The sequence below is a fragment of the Rattus rattus genome, chromosome 16 (assembly GCF_011064425.1).
Source record: "Rattus rattus isolate New Zealand chromosome 16, Rrattus_CSIRO_v1, whole genome shotgun sequence".
In the NCBI taxonomy this organism is placed as follows: domain Eukaryota; kingdom Metazoa; phylum Chordata; class Mammalia; order Rodentia; family Muridae; genus Rattus; species Rattus rattus.
The window spans coordinates 16,053,584-16,069,907 of NC_046169.1; the positions used below are offsets into that span (position 1 = coordinate 16,053,584).

The following is a 16,324-nucleotide window of genomic DNA, read 5'->3' on the forward strand; positions in this document are numbered from 1 at the left end:
TCTCTCTCTCTCTCTCTCTCTCTCTCTCTCTCTCTCTCTCTCCTTCCCTCCCTTCATTACTTCCATTTTCTTTCTTTCCTTTCTATTTTTTTCATTCTGTTCTTTCAAGGCAGCTTTTTTCTCCGTGGCCCTGAATGTCTTGAAACTCACTCTGTGGACCAGGCTGTCCTGGAACTTTCAGAGCTACTCCTGCCTCTGACACCACCACACATCTAAGAGTTGTCTTTAAAAATTTGAAAAGACAGGCTTGGGAAATAGTCCAGTAGGTAAGAGTGTAACCCTGAGGATTTGAGTTCAAATTCACAATAACATGTTAAAGAAAATTGATACAAACTTTGTGCCTGTAACCCCAGAGCTGAGGGGACAGAGACAAAAGGATGCTGGAGGCTTCCTGGCTGCCAGCCTAGCTCCAGGATCAATAAAAGACCTTTTCTCAAAGAATAAGGAAGGCAGTGATAGAGCAGGATAACCCAAGATGTCCTCTGACCCCTGTGTACACACAGGGGGGAGCACCTGAACATATATGTGTACACACACTATACACAACCCCTAACATTCAAAAAGAGAAAACGATGCAAATCATTTCTATTGAACTAGATTTGTCCATGTGGCGCACAGAGAGGAGTATGAAATACGGACCCACAGTGTCATAGTGGGTGAGCCGGGGTAGCTTCAGCTTTCCGTCACAGAAGTTCATTTTGAGACAGCCACACCCAGGCTCTCTCTCCATCCACTCAGCCTCAGATCCCTCAGGAGCACTCAGGTGGGACAGATGAAGGACAGAAATAATTCCACTTCATTGCGGACAATAAGCTTCCTTGGGTGGATGTCGTCTGGCACAGCCAAGCTGGAGGTCATTTCCCACGCATCCACAAAGGCCACGCGGAGACCCACAAAGGCAGCGCGGAGGAAGCGGTTCATCTGGAGTGTGAGCCAGTCACTGCCATACACCGATTTGTAGCCAGTGTTGGCCAGTTTGATGACGACCAGAGTACTGGGCTCCCGGTCCAGCAGGGCCTTCACAGCTGCCCGAATCCCTGCCAGTCTTCGGGCAAAGATGGAGGGAGGGAACGTGGTGAAGTGGGCTCCCATACCCAGCACCACCACTGTGTAGGGTCCCCCGGCCAGGCCATGTAGTTCTCTGGCCACAGAGTGCAGGGAGGCCACTGGGGTGCGGAGAGAACGTAGGGGCCAGCTGTGTACCCCTCCAGTGCAACACTGTCCCCCCCCGAGTTGTCTCCACGGCCATCAGGGGACCTACTTGATAAGTGGCGTGTAGATCAACTGGCTTCAGGGCTGTATGGGAGGAGGAGAAACAAGGTTTTAACATAGGGAACAGAGCAAGATGACTCAGACAGGAAGGGCTCTTGCTGTCAACACTCATTATTTGAGTTTAATCCCCTGAGATTCGTATGGTAGAAAGAGAGAGTCAGCTCTTGCACATGGCCCTCTGATATTCTCACACACTGTAGTATGTGAGTGTACACACACACACACACACACACACACACACACATTAATTAATTAATTAATGTAATAAAATTTAATAAGAATTAACATAGGAACACGAACCATTCCCTTTTGCAAACATAGCTTTGTTTGATTATTTGCTTGTTTTTTGACACAGGGTCTAACTATGTAGCCCTGGGTAGCTTGAAACTCATTATACAAAGAAGGTTGTCTTCAAAATCACGAATCTGCTTGTGTCTGTTTCCCTACCGTTGAGATTAAAGCTATGGGTCACTGCACTGTCTCAAAAAATATTTTTGAAACAGGTTCTCAAAGCCTGAAACAGGTTAGATCAGGCCCTAGCCTCAACTTCACAAGAGATAACAACCTTCTTTACCTTCCAGATCCTGACAGATGGGAGACACCACACTCAGATGGTTTTATTTCTCAATTATGTGTATGCTTATGTGTGTCTCTGTGTGAATACTTGCAAGTGAGGGTGAGTGTATGCAGATGCTATAAAGGGGGTGGGGATAGAATTCCCTGGAGATGGAGTTATAGGTTGTGGGGGGTCCTTGCAAACGTCACAGCCAAAAGGGAAACAATCCAGGTGAGGTAAGAAGGAAACTACTTTCAGCTGGACTTAGTCAATTGGTGCTGGGCCAAACTGCTGAAGTCTGACACCAGATAACTGCTTTAGTCATAATTAAATGCGACACAATTTTGAAAGAGTGTTGGCCCCATGGTTAACAGGTACCCCTGAGTTCACAGGTGAGACAAACACTTTTGCTTTGATAACTGGCCTAAGAGGGACCTGCCAGGAGACCACAGGGCTCAGGAACCTCAGAGCACCTGGGGACAGGAACCTTCCGGTCTCCACCTGCACCCTGGAGTTAACCCTGTGACACAGCTCTCCAGACTCAAATCCTGCCCCCAAAAAGCTGGTCTCCCAGTAGCAGGAGCGCTGTCACTCTAAGTTCACAGAGGACCCACAGGCCCAAAGGCTCACAGGCTCACTGGAGGGAGAGGCTCCAGGCAGAGAGAGCAAGACCAACTAACACCAGAAATAACCAGATGGCAAGAGGCAAGGACAAGAACATAAGCAACAGAAAACAAGGCTTCTTGGCATCATTAGAACCAAATTCTCTCACCACAGCAAGTCCTGGAACCCCAACACACCAGAAAAGCATGATTTGGATTTAAAAATCACATCTTGTGATTATGTTAGAGGACTTCAAGAAGGATATAAGTAACATCCTTATATAAATACAGGACAACATAGAAAAACAGTAGAAGCCCTTAAAGAGGAAACACAAAAATCCCTAAAAGAGTTACAGGAAAGCACAACCAAACGAGTGAAGGAATTGAGCAAAACAACCAGAATCTAAAATATGGATATAGAAAAAATAAAGAAATCCCAAAGGGAGACAACCGTGGAGATAGAAAACATAGGGAAGAGATCAGGAGTCATAGATGAAAGCATCACCAACAGAATAAAGAGATAGAAGAGAGAATCTCAGTGGCAGAAGATACGACAGAAAACATTGACACAACAGTCAAAGAAAATGCAAAATGTAAAAAGTTCCTTACCCAACAATTCCAGGAAATCCAGGACACAATGAGAAGACAAAACCTAAGGATGATAGGTATAGAAGAGAGCTAAGGTTCCCAAGAGCCAGTAACTATCTTCAACAAAATTATACGAGAAAAATTCCCGAAGCAAAAGAAAGAGATGCCCATGAATGATACAAAAAGCATACAGAACTCCAAGTAGACTAGACCAGAAAAGAAATTCCTTCCATCACATAATAGTCAAAACACCAAATGCACAAAACTAAGAAAGAATATTAAAAGCAGCAAGGGGAAAAGGTCAAGTAACATATAAAGGCAGAACTATCAGAATTACACTAGACTTCTCAACAGAGACTATGAAACCTAGAAGATCCTAGGAGGATGTCATATAAACCCTAAGAGAACACAAATGCCAGCCCAGGCTACTATATCCAACTAAATTCTCAATTACCATAGATGGAGAAACCAAGATATTCCATGACAAAACAATTTACACAATATCTTTCCACAAATTCAGTCCTGCAAAGGATAATAAAGAGAAAACTCCAACAAAAGGAGGAAAACTACACCCTGGAAAAAGCATGAAAGTAATCTTGCAACAGACCCAAAAGAAGATATCCACACAAACATAATTCCACCTCTAACAATAAAAGTAACAGGAAACAACAATCACTACTCTTTAATATCTTAACATCAATGGACTTAATTCACCAATAAAAAGACATAGACTAACAGACTGAATATATAAACAGGACCCAGCATTTTGCTGCATCCAGGAAACACACCTCAGTGACAAAGACAGACACTACTTAAGAGTGAAAGGCTGGGAAATTTTTTCAAGCAAATGGTCCCAAAAAAACAAGCTGGAGTAGCCATTCTAATATCGAATAAAATCGGCTTTCAAACAAAGTTTTTAAAAAAAGATAAAGACACTTCATACTCGTCAAAGGAAAAATCCATCAAGATGAACTCTCAGTTCTGAACATCTATGCTCCAAATGCATGGGCACTCACATTCATAAAAGAAACTTTATTAAATCTCAAAGCACACATTGCACCTCACACAATAATAGTGGGAGACTTCAACACCCCACTCTCATCAATGGACAGATCATGGAAACAGAAATTAAACAGAGGCACAGTGAAACTAACAGAAGTTATGAATCAAATGGATTTAACAGATATCTATAGAACATTTCATCCTGAAACAAAAGAATATACCTTCTTCTCAACACCTCATGGTACCTTCTCCAAAACTGATCATATAATTGGTCACAAAACAGGACTCAAAATATACTAGAAGACTGATCCTATCAATATATCATGATAAAAAAAAACCCACTTGGTATTGGTACAGAGACCGGCAGCTAGATCAATGGAATAGAACTGAACACTCAGAAGTGAACCCACACACCCATGGTCACTTATCTTTGACAAAAGAGCTACAACCATCCAGTGGAGAAAAGATGACATTTTCAACAAATGGTGATGGTTCAACTGGTGGTCAGCAGGTAGAAGAATATAAATCAATCCTTCAGTCTTATTTCCTTGTACAAAGCTCAAGTGCAAGTGGATCAAGGACCTTCACATAAACCAAGATACACAGAAACTAATAGAAAAGAATATACATGCAGTCACCAAATGCAGACAACATTGCTGATGCCAAGAAGTGCATGCTGACAGGAGCCTGACACAACTGTCTCCTGAGAGGCTCTGCCAGAGCATGACAAATACAGAGGCGGATGCTCACAGCCAACCATTGAAGTGAGAATGGGGTCCCCAATGGAGGAATTAGAGAAAGGACTGAAGTAGCTGAAGGTTGCAGTCCAATCTATAGGAAGAACAACAATATCGACCAACCAGACGCCCCCCCCCCCGCCAGAGCTCTCAGGGACTAAACCACCAACCAACAAGTATGCATGGAGGGAATCATGTCTCTAGCCACATATGTAGCAGAGGATGGCATTGTCAGTGGGAGGAGAGACTCTTGGTCCTGTGAAGGCTCAATGCCCCAGTGTAAAAGAATACCAGGGAAGGGAGGCAGGAGTGGATGGGGAAGTGGGAGAGCACCCTTGTAGGAACAGAGGGAGGGAGAGGGTGATAGGGGGTTTCTGGAGGTGAACATGGGAAAGGGGGATGACATTTGAAATGTAAATAAATAAAATATCCTATAAAGAAAAGAGTGTCTTGATTACAATCAACTCAGCCTCTAGTTAAGACATGAGTGCTGGTTGAGGGTAGTCCTGAACTCATGATCTTCCTGCCTTCACCTCCTGAGATTACAGTTAGACAACATCATGTCCCATTTTACAATTTCTTTTCCCCCTTCCCCGCTTCCCTGACATCGCCTTCTTCCCATCCCCCCTCTCTTTACTTCCTTCATTCTGTCCTTCCTCCTTATTGTTGTATCAGTATGTGTGCTCATAGCATATGTGTGTAAGTGTGAACATGTGTGTACAATGGTGTGTGCCCTGTATTGATGACATCTGGGGGGGGCTGTATGTTTATTGTGTGTGTACTGTGTATGTAGTGTGCGTTGATGGCATCCATGTGTGAGTGTGAGCACATGTGTACTATGCAGTGTATGTACAGGTCAACTTTTGAGTTAGTTCTCTCCTTGCACCATGTGGGTTCCAGGGATCGAACTTGGGTCACAAGGCTAGCATAACAAATGCTTTACCCACTGAGACCTTTTCCTGGCCTCTATCTTTTTCACTATCTTTACCTTGTGGGGAATCCAATCAGTTCTCTCCCTATGATCTTTGTCTAAGAGCTAGCAGTTCCCTGAGGCTCATTCCACACCAAGTGTCCTTTAGAACACTCATGTTTCTAATGTTTCGCTGTAGCCTCAAATGCAACATGGGTAACCCAAACTAATTTTCTCTATACAAATTTTTCTCTACTTCCTCAGTCTCCCTTATTTCATGCCAGGCAACGATCATCTTGAGAGTGACTTTCAGATGTTTTGGTGTCATTGTTTATGTTTTGAGACAGGGTCTTATGTAACCTGAGCTAGTCTCAAAGTTATTGTGCCAGGAAAAGCCTGAACTTGTATACTTCAGCTTCAAGATTCTTCATGTATTCCCAAAACTAGTTTGTTTTTTCTTCTTTTTTTCCTCTTTCCTTTTTCCTCTTTCCTTTGACTTCCCCCCCTCCTCTCTCCCTCCCTCCCTCCCTCCCTCCCTCCCTCTTTTTGGAGGGGCTCACTGTGTAGCTGACTGGCCTGTAGCTCGCCGCAGAGGCTAGCTCTCACATAACATAAGGCTTAGGCTGAAGAGTTACTCACTTGGTAATGTGTTTGCACTACAAACATAAAGACCTGAGTTGGAGCCCAGCTCAGGTCTTTTCTGTTAGAAAGCTGGGTTGGTGATGGACACTTGTAATCTCAGTTCGCACAGGGGACTGAATCCCTGGGACACCTGGTTTGTTCTTTGCCAACTTGTCTCAAACTAGAGTTCTCTGGGAAGAGAAACCTCAACTGAGAAAATGCCTCCACCATAAAACAAAGCAAACACCCCACTCCTTCACTCGCTGCCCTTCAGGAAGACCCAGCAGCCTACACCACCTTTCTACTAAGTGAGGGAGTCTCTCCTTCAATGAATTCACTATCAGGTTTCTCTGTCATGAGTCCTCACAGACCCTCCTCTCCCCTCAAGGTCACTCACAGGGCACTGTGTCTCGCAGATACTCCCACCACTGCCGGAGTGTGGAATCCCCCATCATGTAAACAATGCGTCCAGCCAGGCAGTTCAGGATGCTGTCCACAGTGGGGAAAGTGCGGCTAGAACAGAATGTCGAATGCCATCTGTCTTGGTGGTAGAAGCCAGAGGGTTTTGGAGACAGGTGGCCAGGGTGACATGGGGGCCTTGAGGGCAGGGCTACAGGGGAGAGAAATATAGAGCAGATTAAAAAGAAAAGCACAACATGGAGTGCTATAAAATGGCTGTGTTCTTTACATTTTTTGTAAATGAATTTTTTAAATGAATTCTTTTTACACTTGCGTGTGTATGTGTGTGTGTGTGTGTGTCCCAGCACATACATGTGGTACCCAGAAGACAACCTTTGGGAGTCAGTTCTTTTCCCAGTGTTTGAAGGCCTTGGCAGCAAGCACCTTTTCCTAATGAGCCATGTGGATAGCATTCTTCTACATTCTTTAAATGTAGCACATCAATGTACTCTTACAGAACCTGTGAAGTTTTAGTGTGTTTGTGTGTGTGTGAGTGTGTGCATGTGTGCCCGCATGTCAGTGAATGTTTGAAGCCATCGTATGTATCCTTTCCCATGTAGGCGAGAATGGCCCTGACTACCTAATGCTGCTGCCTTCCCCTAGCGAGCGCTGGGACTCCAGGTGTGGATCTCCACACTCTGGAGGTAGCACTGTTCATATTTCCACTTGTAGATGGGGATACTGAGGACCTAGAATATTAAGTAATTTATTGTGACCAAGAGCAGTGATAGGGAAGGCATTCTGTGCCCGTCCAAGTAGGCAAGTACTCTACTATTAAGTCCTATCACCAGCCTATAAAGTGGGCTTTTCAAAAGAACATCAAAGATAGGGATAGCATTTGAACCCTGGAAGTGTGCTATCACAACCCTATACTAACCACTGTACTACACTACCCTGGCAGGACAGAGGCTAAAGATCTGGGTTATACATCGGTTTGACCCGTAGAATATATGCAAAAAAATGGATGTGATATGCTTGAAACCCCAGCAAGGGGGGAGGTAGAGATGGCCTCCCCAGTAGCTCACTGACCAGCCAGCCGGGCTGAACAGTAAGCTCCAGGCTCAGTGAGAGACTTGGTATCCAAAACAAAATATGACCTTTATGTGTTCCAAGGTTTACTGTCCCAGAACTGACATGGCACTTGGAGCCTTTCCTCTATCTTGAGGCTGCTGGCTGCTGGCCATAGACGCACCTTTCCTGGTAGAAGTGGTTGCCCACATGTGGGAAAAACTCTAGGACTTCCCTCAGTGCCCATGCATTTGGGGCTTAGAGGATGCTAGGGGTTGGGAGTGGTTGAACTTCAGCCCAGAACTTTCAAGAGGCTGGACACAGGCAACCCAAGGCCACAGGGCTAAGCACTTGGATCCTTGTACCTGAGGTGCTAGACTTAACCTGCCCTCCCCTAGGGGCACTGTATCAGTATATTCAGGGAAAGCTTGAAGCAACTGGTACATTCCACCCTGTGCCCACGTCCTTTAGTTGTTGAGCAGTTTCTACAAAGTTTTCATGTGTGCATGTGTGCACTTTCATGTGGACTCTCACGGACTAACCTGATTCCAGCTCTGTCAGTTGCTGGGAGGGTTCCTATAGATCATTCTGCCTCCCACTTCAGTCTCACCTTTGGGACTCAGGGGTTTATTACTTCTTGGACGGAGGCACCAATGACATTAATTTCTTCTTTATTTAGGGAGTACAGAGAGGGGGGGAGACTGGAACCTTTGACTATGGATACTTGATTAGTCAAGGCCCCCCAGTTGGTCACTTTGCAAACATTGCATTTGGAGCTCTGTGGGCAGTAATATGTGCACTGGACCTGGGTCCTACCTCACTCCTTGTTTTCTGATGGTGGCCTGAAAGGAGCAGAATTAGCTGTTCTTCAAGTTTGAGCTCTGTACACCAACTACCCAGCCACTCTTGCGCTGGCAGGATCTCATCTGTTTTCGCTCTGATTACTACTGATTTTCAAACCACTGAAGCCCATTCCCTTGAGGGGGGAGCAGAAAGCAACAACAACAACAAAACCAAACAAAACTAAAAATCTACCATAGGAGCCAGTGAGATTGCTTTGCAAGTAAAGGTCTCTGCTCCGAAGCCTGATGACCTGAGTTCAACTCCTGGAACTCACACTGTAAAGAGAGAGTACTCATTTCTGCAAGTTGTCGTCTGACTTCCACATGTCTGACATGGCACATATGTTCTCATACACATACACGCAAGAGTGCACAAAATACGAAATGGAAATTTTAACACAACTTAAAGCAAAATAAAATAAGATACAGAAAAATTGGGGAAAATGTTTTGATATTAGCCTGTTCTCCATATGCTTCTATACAGGAGAGTGAACCCCACCCACACAACACACGGAAGTATACACACACACACACACACACACACACACACACACACACACAGCCCATCTAAGCTGAGGCCCATCCCCAATCCCATGTCCCAGTCTTACTCACCCATGTTACTCATGTTTCCCCAGGCTGGTAGGACAAGGACTGGAGGTACGCCTGAAGGGAGTTTCTGGTCAGTCACATTCCTGAAGAAACACTGAGTGTGAGTGGTGAAGGAGGTTGACCAGATGAAATTAGATGAAAAAAGAGCAGACCATGACTGACTGGTTATTTATCCTCTGTGTAAATCCGGTTCACTACACTAAAGTGGGCGCACTAACATGTGGTGAGTATAGTGGTTAGGAGAAATATACAAGGGAGGGTCTTATCAGTACACTAATAGTTAAGATAAAAGAAGGGTCACCTAGTTCTATTTTTATAACAAACAGATCTCCACAACATGTGAGAAATTGCGATTTTTCCTGCCACTGTAGTCTAGAAAGCACTATAAATTGTTACTGTTGTTACACAAACATGCAGTTACTGGGGAACATAGCACCCTCCCCCTGCGTTTTTGACACAGGGTCTCATGCTCATGCTCCCAAGATCAATTTGTATTCACTATGTTTGGTGGTTTGAGTATGCCTAGCCAAGGGAGTGGCACTATTTGGAGGTGTGTCCTTGTCGGGGTAATTGTGCCACTGTGGGCTTGGCCTTTAAAACCCTTATTCTAGTTGCCTGGAATCTAGTCTACTCCTAGCTGCCTCCAGATGAAGATGTAGAACTCTCAGCTCCTCCTGCACCATGCCTGCCTAGATGCTGCCATGTTCCTGCCTTGATAACAATGGACTGAAGCTCTGAACCTGTAAGCCAGCCCAAATTAAATGTTGTCCTTATGAGAGTTGCATTGGTCATGGTATCTGCTTGCAGCAGTAAGACCCTAACTAAGATACTATGCAACCAAGGATAATCTTGAAATCTTGATTTCTATGCCTCAATCACACAAGAAATTCAAGTTCACACTGAGATGCAGGAATCTCTAGGTGATGGTGGTGGTGGTGGTGGTGGTGGTCATGGTGATGAAGATGATGACCACCATGTTCTTGTTGCCAAAACCAACAGGCTTCGTTTGATACCTGGACCCCTCATGGTGGAAGAAGAACACTGACTTCCTCCAGTTATCTTCTCACCTCCACATGCCTATGGTTAAAACTGGGACTCATTTAAGATTCTAGATTTCTTACCCAGCCAGCAGGTCTTTATCATGAGGCGTGGTCACCTTCAGATAACTTCCACTCGAGTGACCCACTAAAGCATTGCAAGGCAAAGTACGGGGTTGAGCACAGAACCAGATCTCCCCAGAAACCACATCCTTGTATTGGCAGGTAGACCCTTTGGCTCCAGTTGACTGGGGGTCCACATTACAGATGACAGTCTCTTGAGTGCCATTTGTTCCTCGGAAATACCCTCTAAAATCAACAGTGGCTCGTTTCCCTCTCCAGACTCTTTGCAGGACCCCAACTGCCTCACTGGAGTGGATCAGTCGCACTTGCACCTGGGCCCATCCAGCCCAGAGCAGGGGGAAGGACAAGAGGTAAGTGCCATTCTCCAGATCCTTCACCTCCCCTGGGACTCCTGCTCTCAATTCTGGACCCAGCAGCTGTGCCCGAAACAGATCACCACCATGAGCTTTGGGCCTACCCCAGTGATCCCTAGCCACAAGGATGGCCTCTAGGTTACTTCCCAGAGTATAGTTGGCCTGGGCAGGACCCTTCAAGTGGTAGGTAGAGGTTCTGGGGCTGGTAGAGGCCAGAAAGTCATCCCTGTCTCCACCAGTTGGAGGCCAGTATAGAAGGCTGGTCAAGTTGAAGAGTTCTTGAGAGACAGAGTCCCTGTCGATGGAGTCTGAGACATCTTCAGAGACAGGACGGGGTGGTGGGAGCAACCGGATTATGGGCTCATGCCAAGTGGTCATGAGGCAGAACACCTGTGGGTAAAGAAAGGGGATTGATTATACCAGTGTGCTGCGTGTGTCCATTTTCTTCCTATTGGCTGAGTAGTACCTAGGTGTCCTACCTACCTGCCTGTGTCTTTCTGTCTGTCCTTCATTAGCCAGGAATTTGAGTCACCATGACATCTATGTGAAAGAAACATTGCAAGGCTGGGGCAATACTGTCAGTAGAACTTCTCAGGAGTCCCAATTGAGTTACCATATGTTACCTAAAATTCGGGGGGTACCTGCTGAGGTTCTTCCTCTTTTTTAAAACTTGTATGTATATGATTGATTTGCATCCATCTATATGTGCACGACATGCCTGGTGCCCATGGAGATAAGAAGTGAACATTGGATCACCTGGACCTAGAGTTACAAATGGTTGTGATCTGCCCTACGGGTGCTGGGAACTAAACCCAGGTACTCTGAAGAGCAGTGAATGCCTCTTGGTTTTCTGTTAAAACTCTGTGTGTGTGTGTGTGTGTGTGTGTGTTGTCTGATACACTGGAGAACAGTAGCTCAATATTTGGTTTTAAACTTACATAACAAAAAGCTTATCATTAAAATCTATACATAAGTATATATATGAATCAATTCTTGTTTAGGGCATAAGTTTTATATTTGGAACTCTGTGTATATGTAACTTAGATTTAGCTCTGTGTGTATATGTACATATAACTTAGATGGAACTCTCATTTAAACATATATACCTAGAGAAACGAAAATGTATTTAAATAGCAGTCATATGAGCTCCGTGGGAATTCGCCATCATAATATGACCACATGGCATAAAGCAACGATTATAAAACTTCTTAGTTCTAATAAACCTTCTGTTTATTACTGTGTCCCCTTTAAGACTAAGAAAAAGTAACAAGTCCCACATTGTAAATTGGTATGATTTTTTTATATGATGATAGAAATACAGTTATATTTTTTGTAACATTCTGTATATGTGATTCACCCCTGGTTTAAAATATTCTTTGCATGATGATGAAATTTCAAGACTGTAAAGGTCTGTTTAGATTGACTAAAGCTAATTTAAAATGTATGCTTAACTATTTATGTATTTGCTGGTATGAGGGCCCTCCATGCTTGTTTCTGACTGGTTCTGAATTGTGAATAGATGGTATTTCTTTCTCCTGCCATCACCACCTGACTCAATTCTCCTCTTGATTTTCTGGACACTGGATCTCACAGAACACAAATTCAGATGTTATTTAAATATGTATAATTGCGAACTTGTTTTATACAGTTCTCCTTTATTGCTGGTGGAAATTAGGTTATGCTTTTAAGACCCAGGCAATTTTTAAAGTCCAGGGTCAAAACCAGGATTATTGACCTATAAGTTATTGGATATGGTTAAGTCTCATAACTTGGGTTAGTAATAAAAAGTTTGCACCTAGTTAATTTTAAACTATGTGACATGATTCTATTCTGTTATATAAGCAACACGTGGCTGCTTGCCTTCTTAACTATGAGAAAAAGAAGGTGGAGCTGCAGCTGCCCTGCCATCTTGATTAATGGCAGACACATGGCTGGCAGCCATCTCTGTTATTGGAAGTCAAGGCTTCACTGACATCTAGATTAAGGGCAGCAACATGTGACATGAGCTGATCAGAGAAGCAAGTTTCCAAAGCAGCTTTTAAATAAGGACAGACAAGTTGATCAATGGAATTGAATTGAAGACCCACAAATAAACCCTGTGGACACTTGATTTTTGAGAAAGGAGCCACAAAACCATACAATGGAAAAGGGAGAGCATCTTCAACAAATGGTGCTGGTCTAACTGGATGGCTGTGTGTAGAAGAGTGCAAATAGATTCATCTTTATCACCATGCACAAAACTAAACTCCAGGTGGATAAAAGACCTCAACATAAAGCCATATATACTAAATAGGATAGTAAGTGGGGAATATCTTTGAATTCATTGATATAGGAGAGTGTTTTCTGAACAGAATACCAATAACTTAGGCACTAAGATCAACAATTAGTAAATGAGACCTCATAAAACTGAAAAGCTTCTGTAAGTCACAGTACACCATCACTTTGTAGTTCTATCCATTTGCCTGCAAAGTTCATGATATCTTTGTTTTTGAATGATTTCAGGAGTGGTCGTGGGAGTTTGCACAGCCACCAGCAATGGAGGAGTGTTTCGCCTTGCTCCACATCTTCTCTAGCATGTGCTGTCCCTTGACTTTTTGATCTTAGCCATTAAGATGTGTGAGGCGGAATCTTAAGAGTTGTTTGATAGGCATTTCCCTGATGACCCAGGGAGGTGAACATTTCTTTATGAGTTCTTAGACATTTGAGATTCCTCTGTTGAGAATGTGCAGGCAAATGGATGGATCCATCATCATCCCGGGTGAGGTACTCATGGTATGTACTCACTTACGTGGATATTGACCATAAAGTACAGGATAACCACGCTACAAGCCACAGACCCAAAGAACTCAAATAACAAGGAGAGGCCAGGGGATGCTGGTTGAAGGCTGGCTCTTTCTCAGAAGGGGAAATAAAATAGATGTCATAGGTGGATGGAGGGAGGAAACTCGGTAGTAGAATGGATGGGGAGTGGAGTAGGTCGGGGAGGGGATCAAATGTATGGAAATCAGGGGAGAAAGAACAGAAATCAGAGGTGATTGGGGAGGGGCATCTCTAGGACGTGCCAGAGACCTGGATTGTGCTGAGGGTCAGGGTGTCTAAGGGGGTGACTCTACCTGAAACTCCTAGCAGTAGGGGATAAGGAAACTGGCTGATTTCCATAGCCAGGCAGGACACCCAGTGGGAGGATAAGGCCAACATCCAACCCACAAAGCTTTTGACCTAAAATGTGTCCTGCTTACATTATGTGCAGGGACAAAGATAGAGCAGAGACAGAGGGAATGGCCACCCATTGACTGGCCCAAATTGAGACTCATCCTATGGGCAAGCACCAATCTCAGACACTATGAAGGATACTCTGCTATACTTGCAGACAGGATCCTAGCACAACTGTCCTTTGAGAGGCTCCACCCAACAGTTGACCAAAACAAATGCAGAAACCAACAGCTACACATTCGATGGAGCTCAGGGAATCTTGTAGAAGCATTGGAGGAAGGGCTAAGGGACCTGAAGAGGACAGGGACTCCACAAGAAGACCCTCAGAGTTAACTAATCTGGATCCTTGGGGTCTCCCAGAGACTGAACCACCAACCAAAGAATGAGCATGGTGGTACCTAGGATCCCCATATGCATTTACCAGATGTGTTGTTTGGTCTTCATGTGGGTCCCCCAACAACAAGAGCAGGGTCTGTCTCTGACTCTGTTGCTTGTCTGGGGAACCCATTTCCCTAAACGGCCCTTCTTGTCTGGTCTCAGTGAAGGAGGATATGCCTAATCCTGCAGTGACTGAGTACATGCATGAGTGTGCCTGTGTGTATGTGTAAAACCTGGAGGCCACCACCGTCTCAGAAGAGAAGAGGAGGTAAACCATGTGGGGGAGCTGTGAGGGGGAGACTGAGAGGAGATGGCTAGAGCTGATATTGGAATGTAAAGGGAATTAATTAATTAAAATATGGATATATTAATTTTAGAGACATTACATTGTGTACACCACTGCTCTATGTTTTCACTCTTTAAAAGGTGTTTTATTTTAAAATTACAAAAACGTAAGTGAGAGATTTTAAACTTACTTCTGCCCTACCATCACCCCTTCCTTGTTCCTCATGTTTAAGTAAACAAAGATGAAGAAATGTTAGCTTACAGGTCAGTACATTAGGCTCATCCCAGGGACCTAACAATGGCTTATGTCATTGGCTTATGTCATATCTGCTGCTGTCCCCTCTAGATGCACCAGGTATAGGCTGCATATACAGATATGCTCCCCTGCATTCTCTCTCCCCCCGCCTGTTCTGTCCTTCTGTTCACCTCTCTTCTCCATCCTCATTGAAGTCCCTAAGCAGTTTGCAGCAAAATCCAGCAAAGGAGTACAGCTGTGGGCCAGTCCTTCCTGCCTCACCTGTGCCCCCACAGGAGCTGTCAAAATGGAGGCACCAGGTTGCTCCCTAGCCTGCAGTCATCACAGAAGCTATCCACAGTGGCTCATCCCATCCTGCAGGAGCTACCTACAGTGGCAGGCCCTCTTTTCTAGCCTCCCTGCACAGTTCCATAGACATGATGCCTCGGCTGAGGCAACCTGGAACGACTCTGACTTCCCACTCTGAGCCATGGGACTGATGCAGGGAAAGGGGAGTAGAGGTGGAACAAAAGCCACCAATCCCTGAGCAGGAAAACCCATCAATCCCTAAACAAGAAAACCCACCAATCCTTGAGCACCCCAAGATCAGGACTTGAAATCCCCAAATCTTCAATCTGGAAATCTCTTTCCTAAAAAGCTCTTCTCACTAAGAAATCCTATATAACCCCTGCCATTTGTCCAGTTCCCACTGCTGGGAGCAGAGGGCGGCCACCCCTGAGTTTGAACTTTCTCTCCAAGGACGCCCCAATAATCTCTTTTATGAGATTTGCTGCCTGGTGTGAGTCTCATCGGAAGAAGCCAAGGAGCAATGAAGAGAAGAAAGGAAGAAGGGAAGAGAGAGAGGGGGCTGAGGCTCCTGAGTCCTCAGTGTAGATGGGGATTCCTTCCCTGGGAGCTACCAGCGCCTCTGCTGAGCAGGCTTCCTCTCAGGGCTGTGCGGTTCCCTGAGCCTCCGTGTCTCAGGATGCCTTTTCACTCAGATAGCTTCTCTACTCAGAGCTGTCCCGGGTTTCCAAGTCCCAGGACACCCTTCCGTCGGAGCAGGAACACTCCTGGCAATTTCACCGTCTGTCTGCCTGCCTGTGTACGTGTCTACCTGTCTGCCTCTGCCCCTTCCTCGGACCCTTATTCCTCTCCCCTCCCCCAGTAAACCCCCTTGACACCGGACATGATGCATGGTGTATACTGAGGAGCACACCATGGTCTGGACGCACTAGGTACCCCCACCCCCACCCCCACCTGCTCTGTTGTATTTTATGAGAGCCTCCCCCAGTTCACTCTCCAAGATCAAAGAAGTTAACTAATCTACCCATGGAGAACTGGTAAGGAAGCCATCGAGAGACAGGGAAAGTACTTACCAGAAGCAGAAAGACCAAGCCCACGGTCAGAAGCTTGTAGCCCTTGAACTGCCCCATGAACAGATCCACACACCCTGGACTCTAGTTGAATTATAAATATGAACCCAGGTAGATAAGACATTATAAATTGAACAAGCCTTCCCATGATAAAAGA

The 16,324-nt window shown here is 44.9% G+C and overlaps 2 protein-coding genes across 2 annotated transcripts in view; one reads left to right on the forward strand and one right to left on the reverse strand.

Annotated features, from left to right (window-relative positions):
* The window catches only part of LOC116885902 (NXPE family member 3-like), a 460,690-nt gene that overhangs the window by 404,324 nt on the left and 40,042 nt on the right, over positions 1-16,324 (forward strand). The gene's annotated exons all lie outside the window — the stretch shown is intronic.
* On the reverse strand, positions 553-16,292 carry LOC116885736 (NXPE family member 3-like). The gene is given in 6 exon segments (XM_032887046.1): positions 553-1,203; positions 1,205-1,296; positions 6,686-6,898; positions 9,210-9,289; positions 10,328-11,070; positions 16,171-16,292. Coding segments are annotated over 6 exon segments (1,629 nt in total). The 5' UTR covers positions 16,228-16,292; the 3' UTR covers positions 553-759.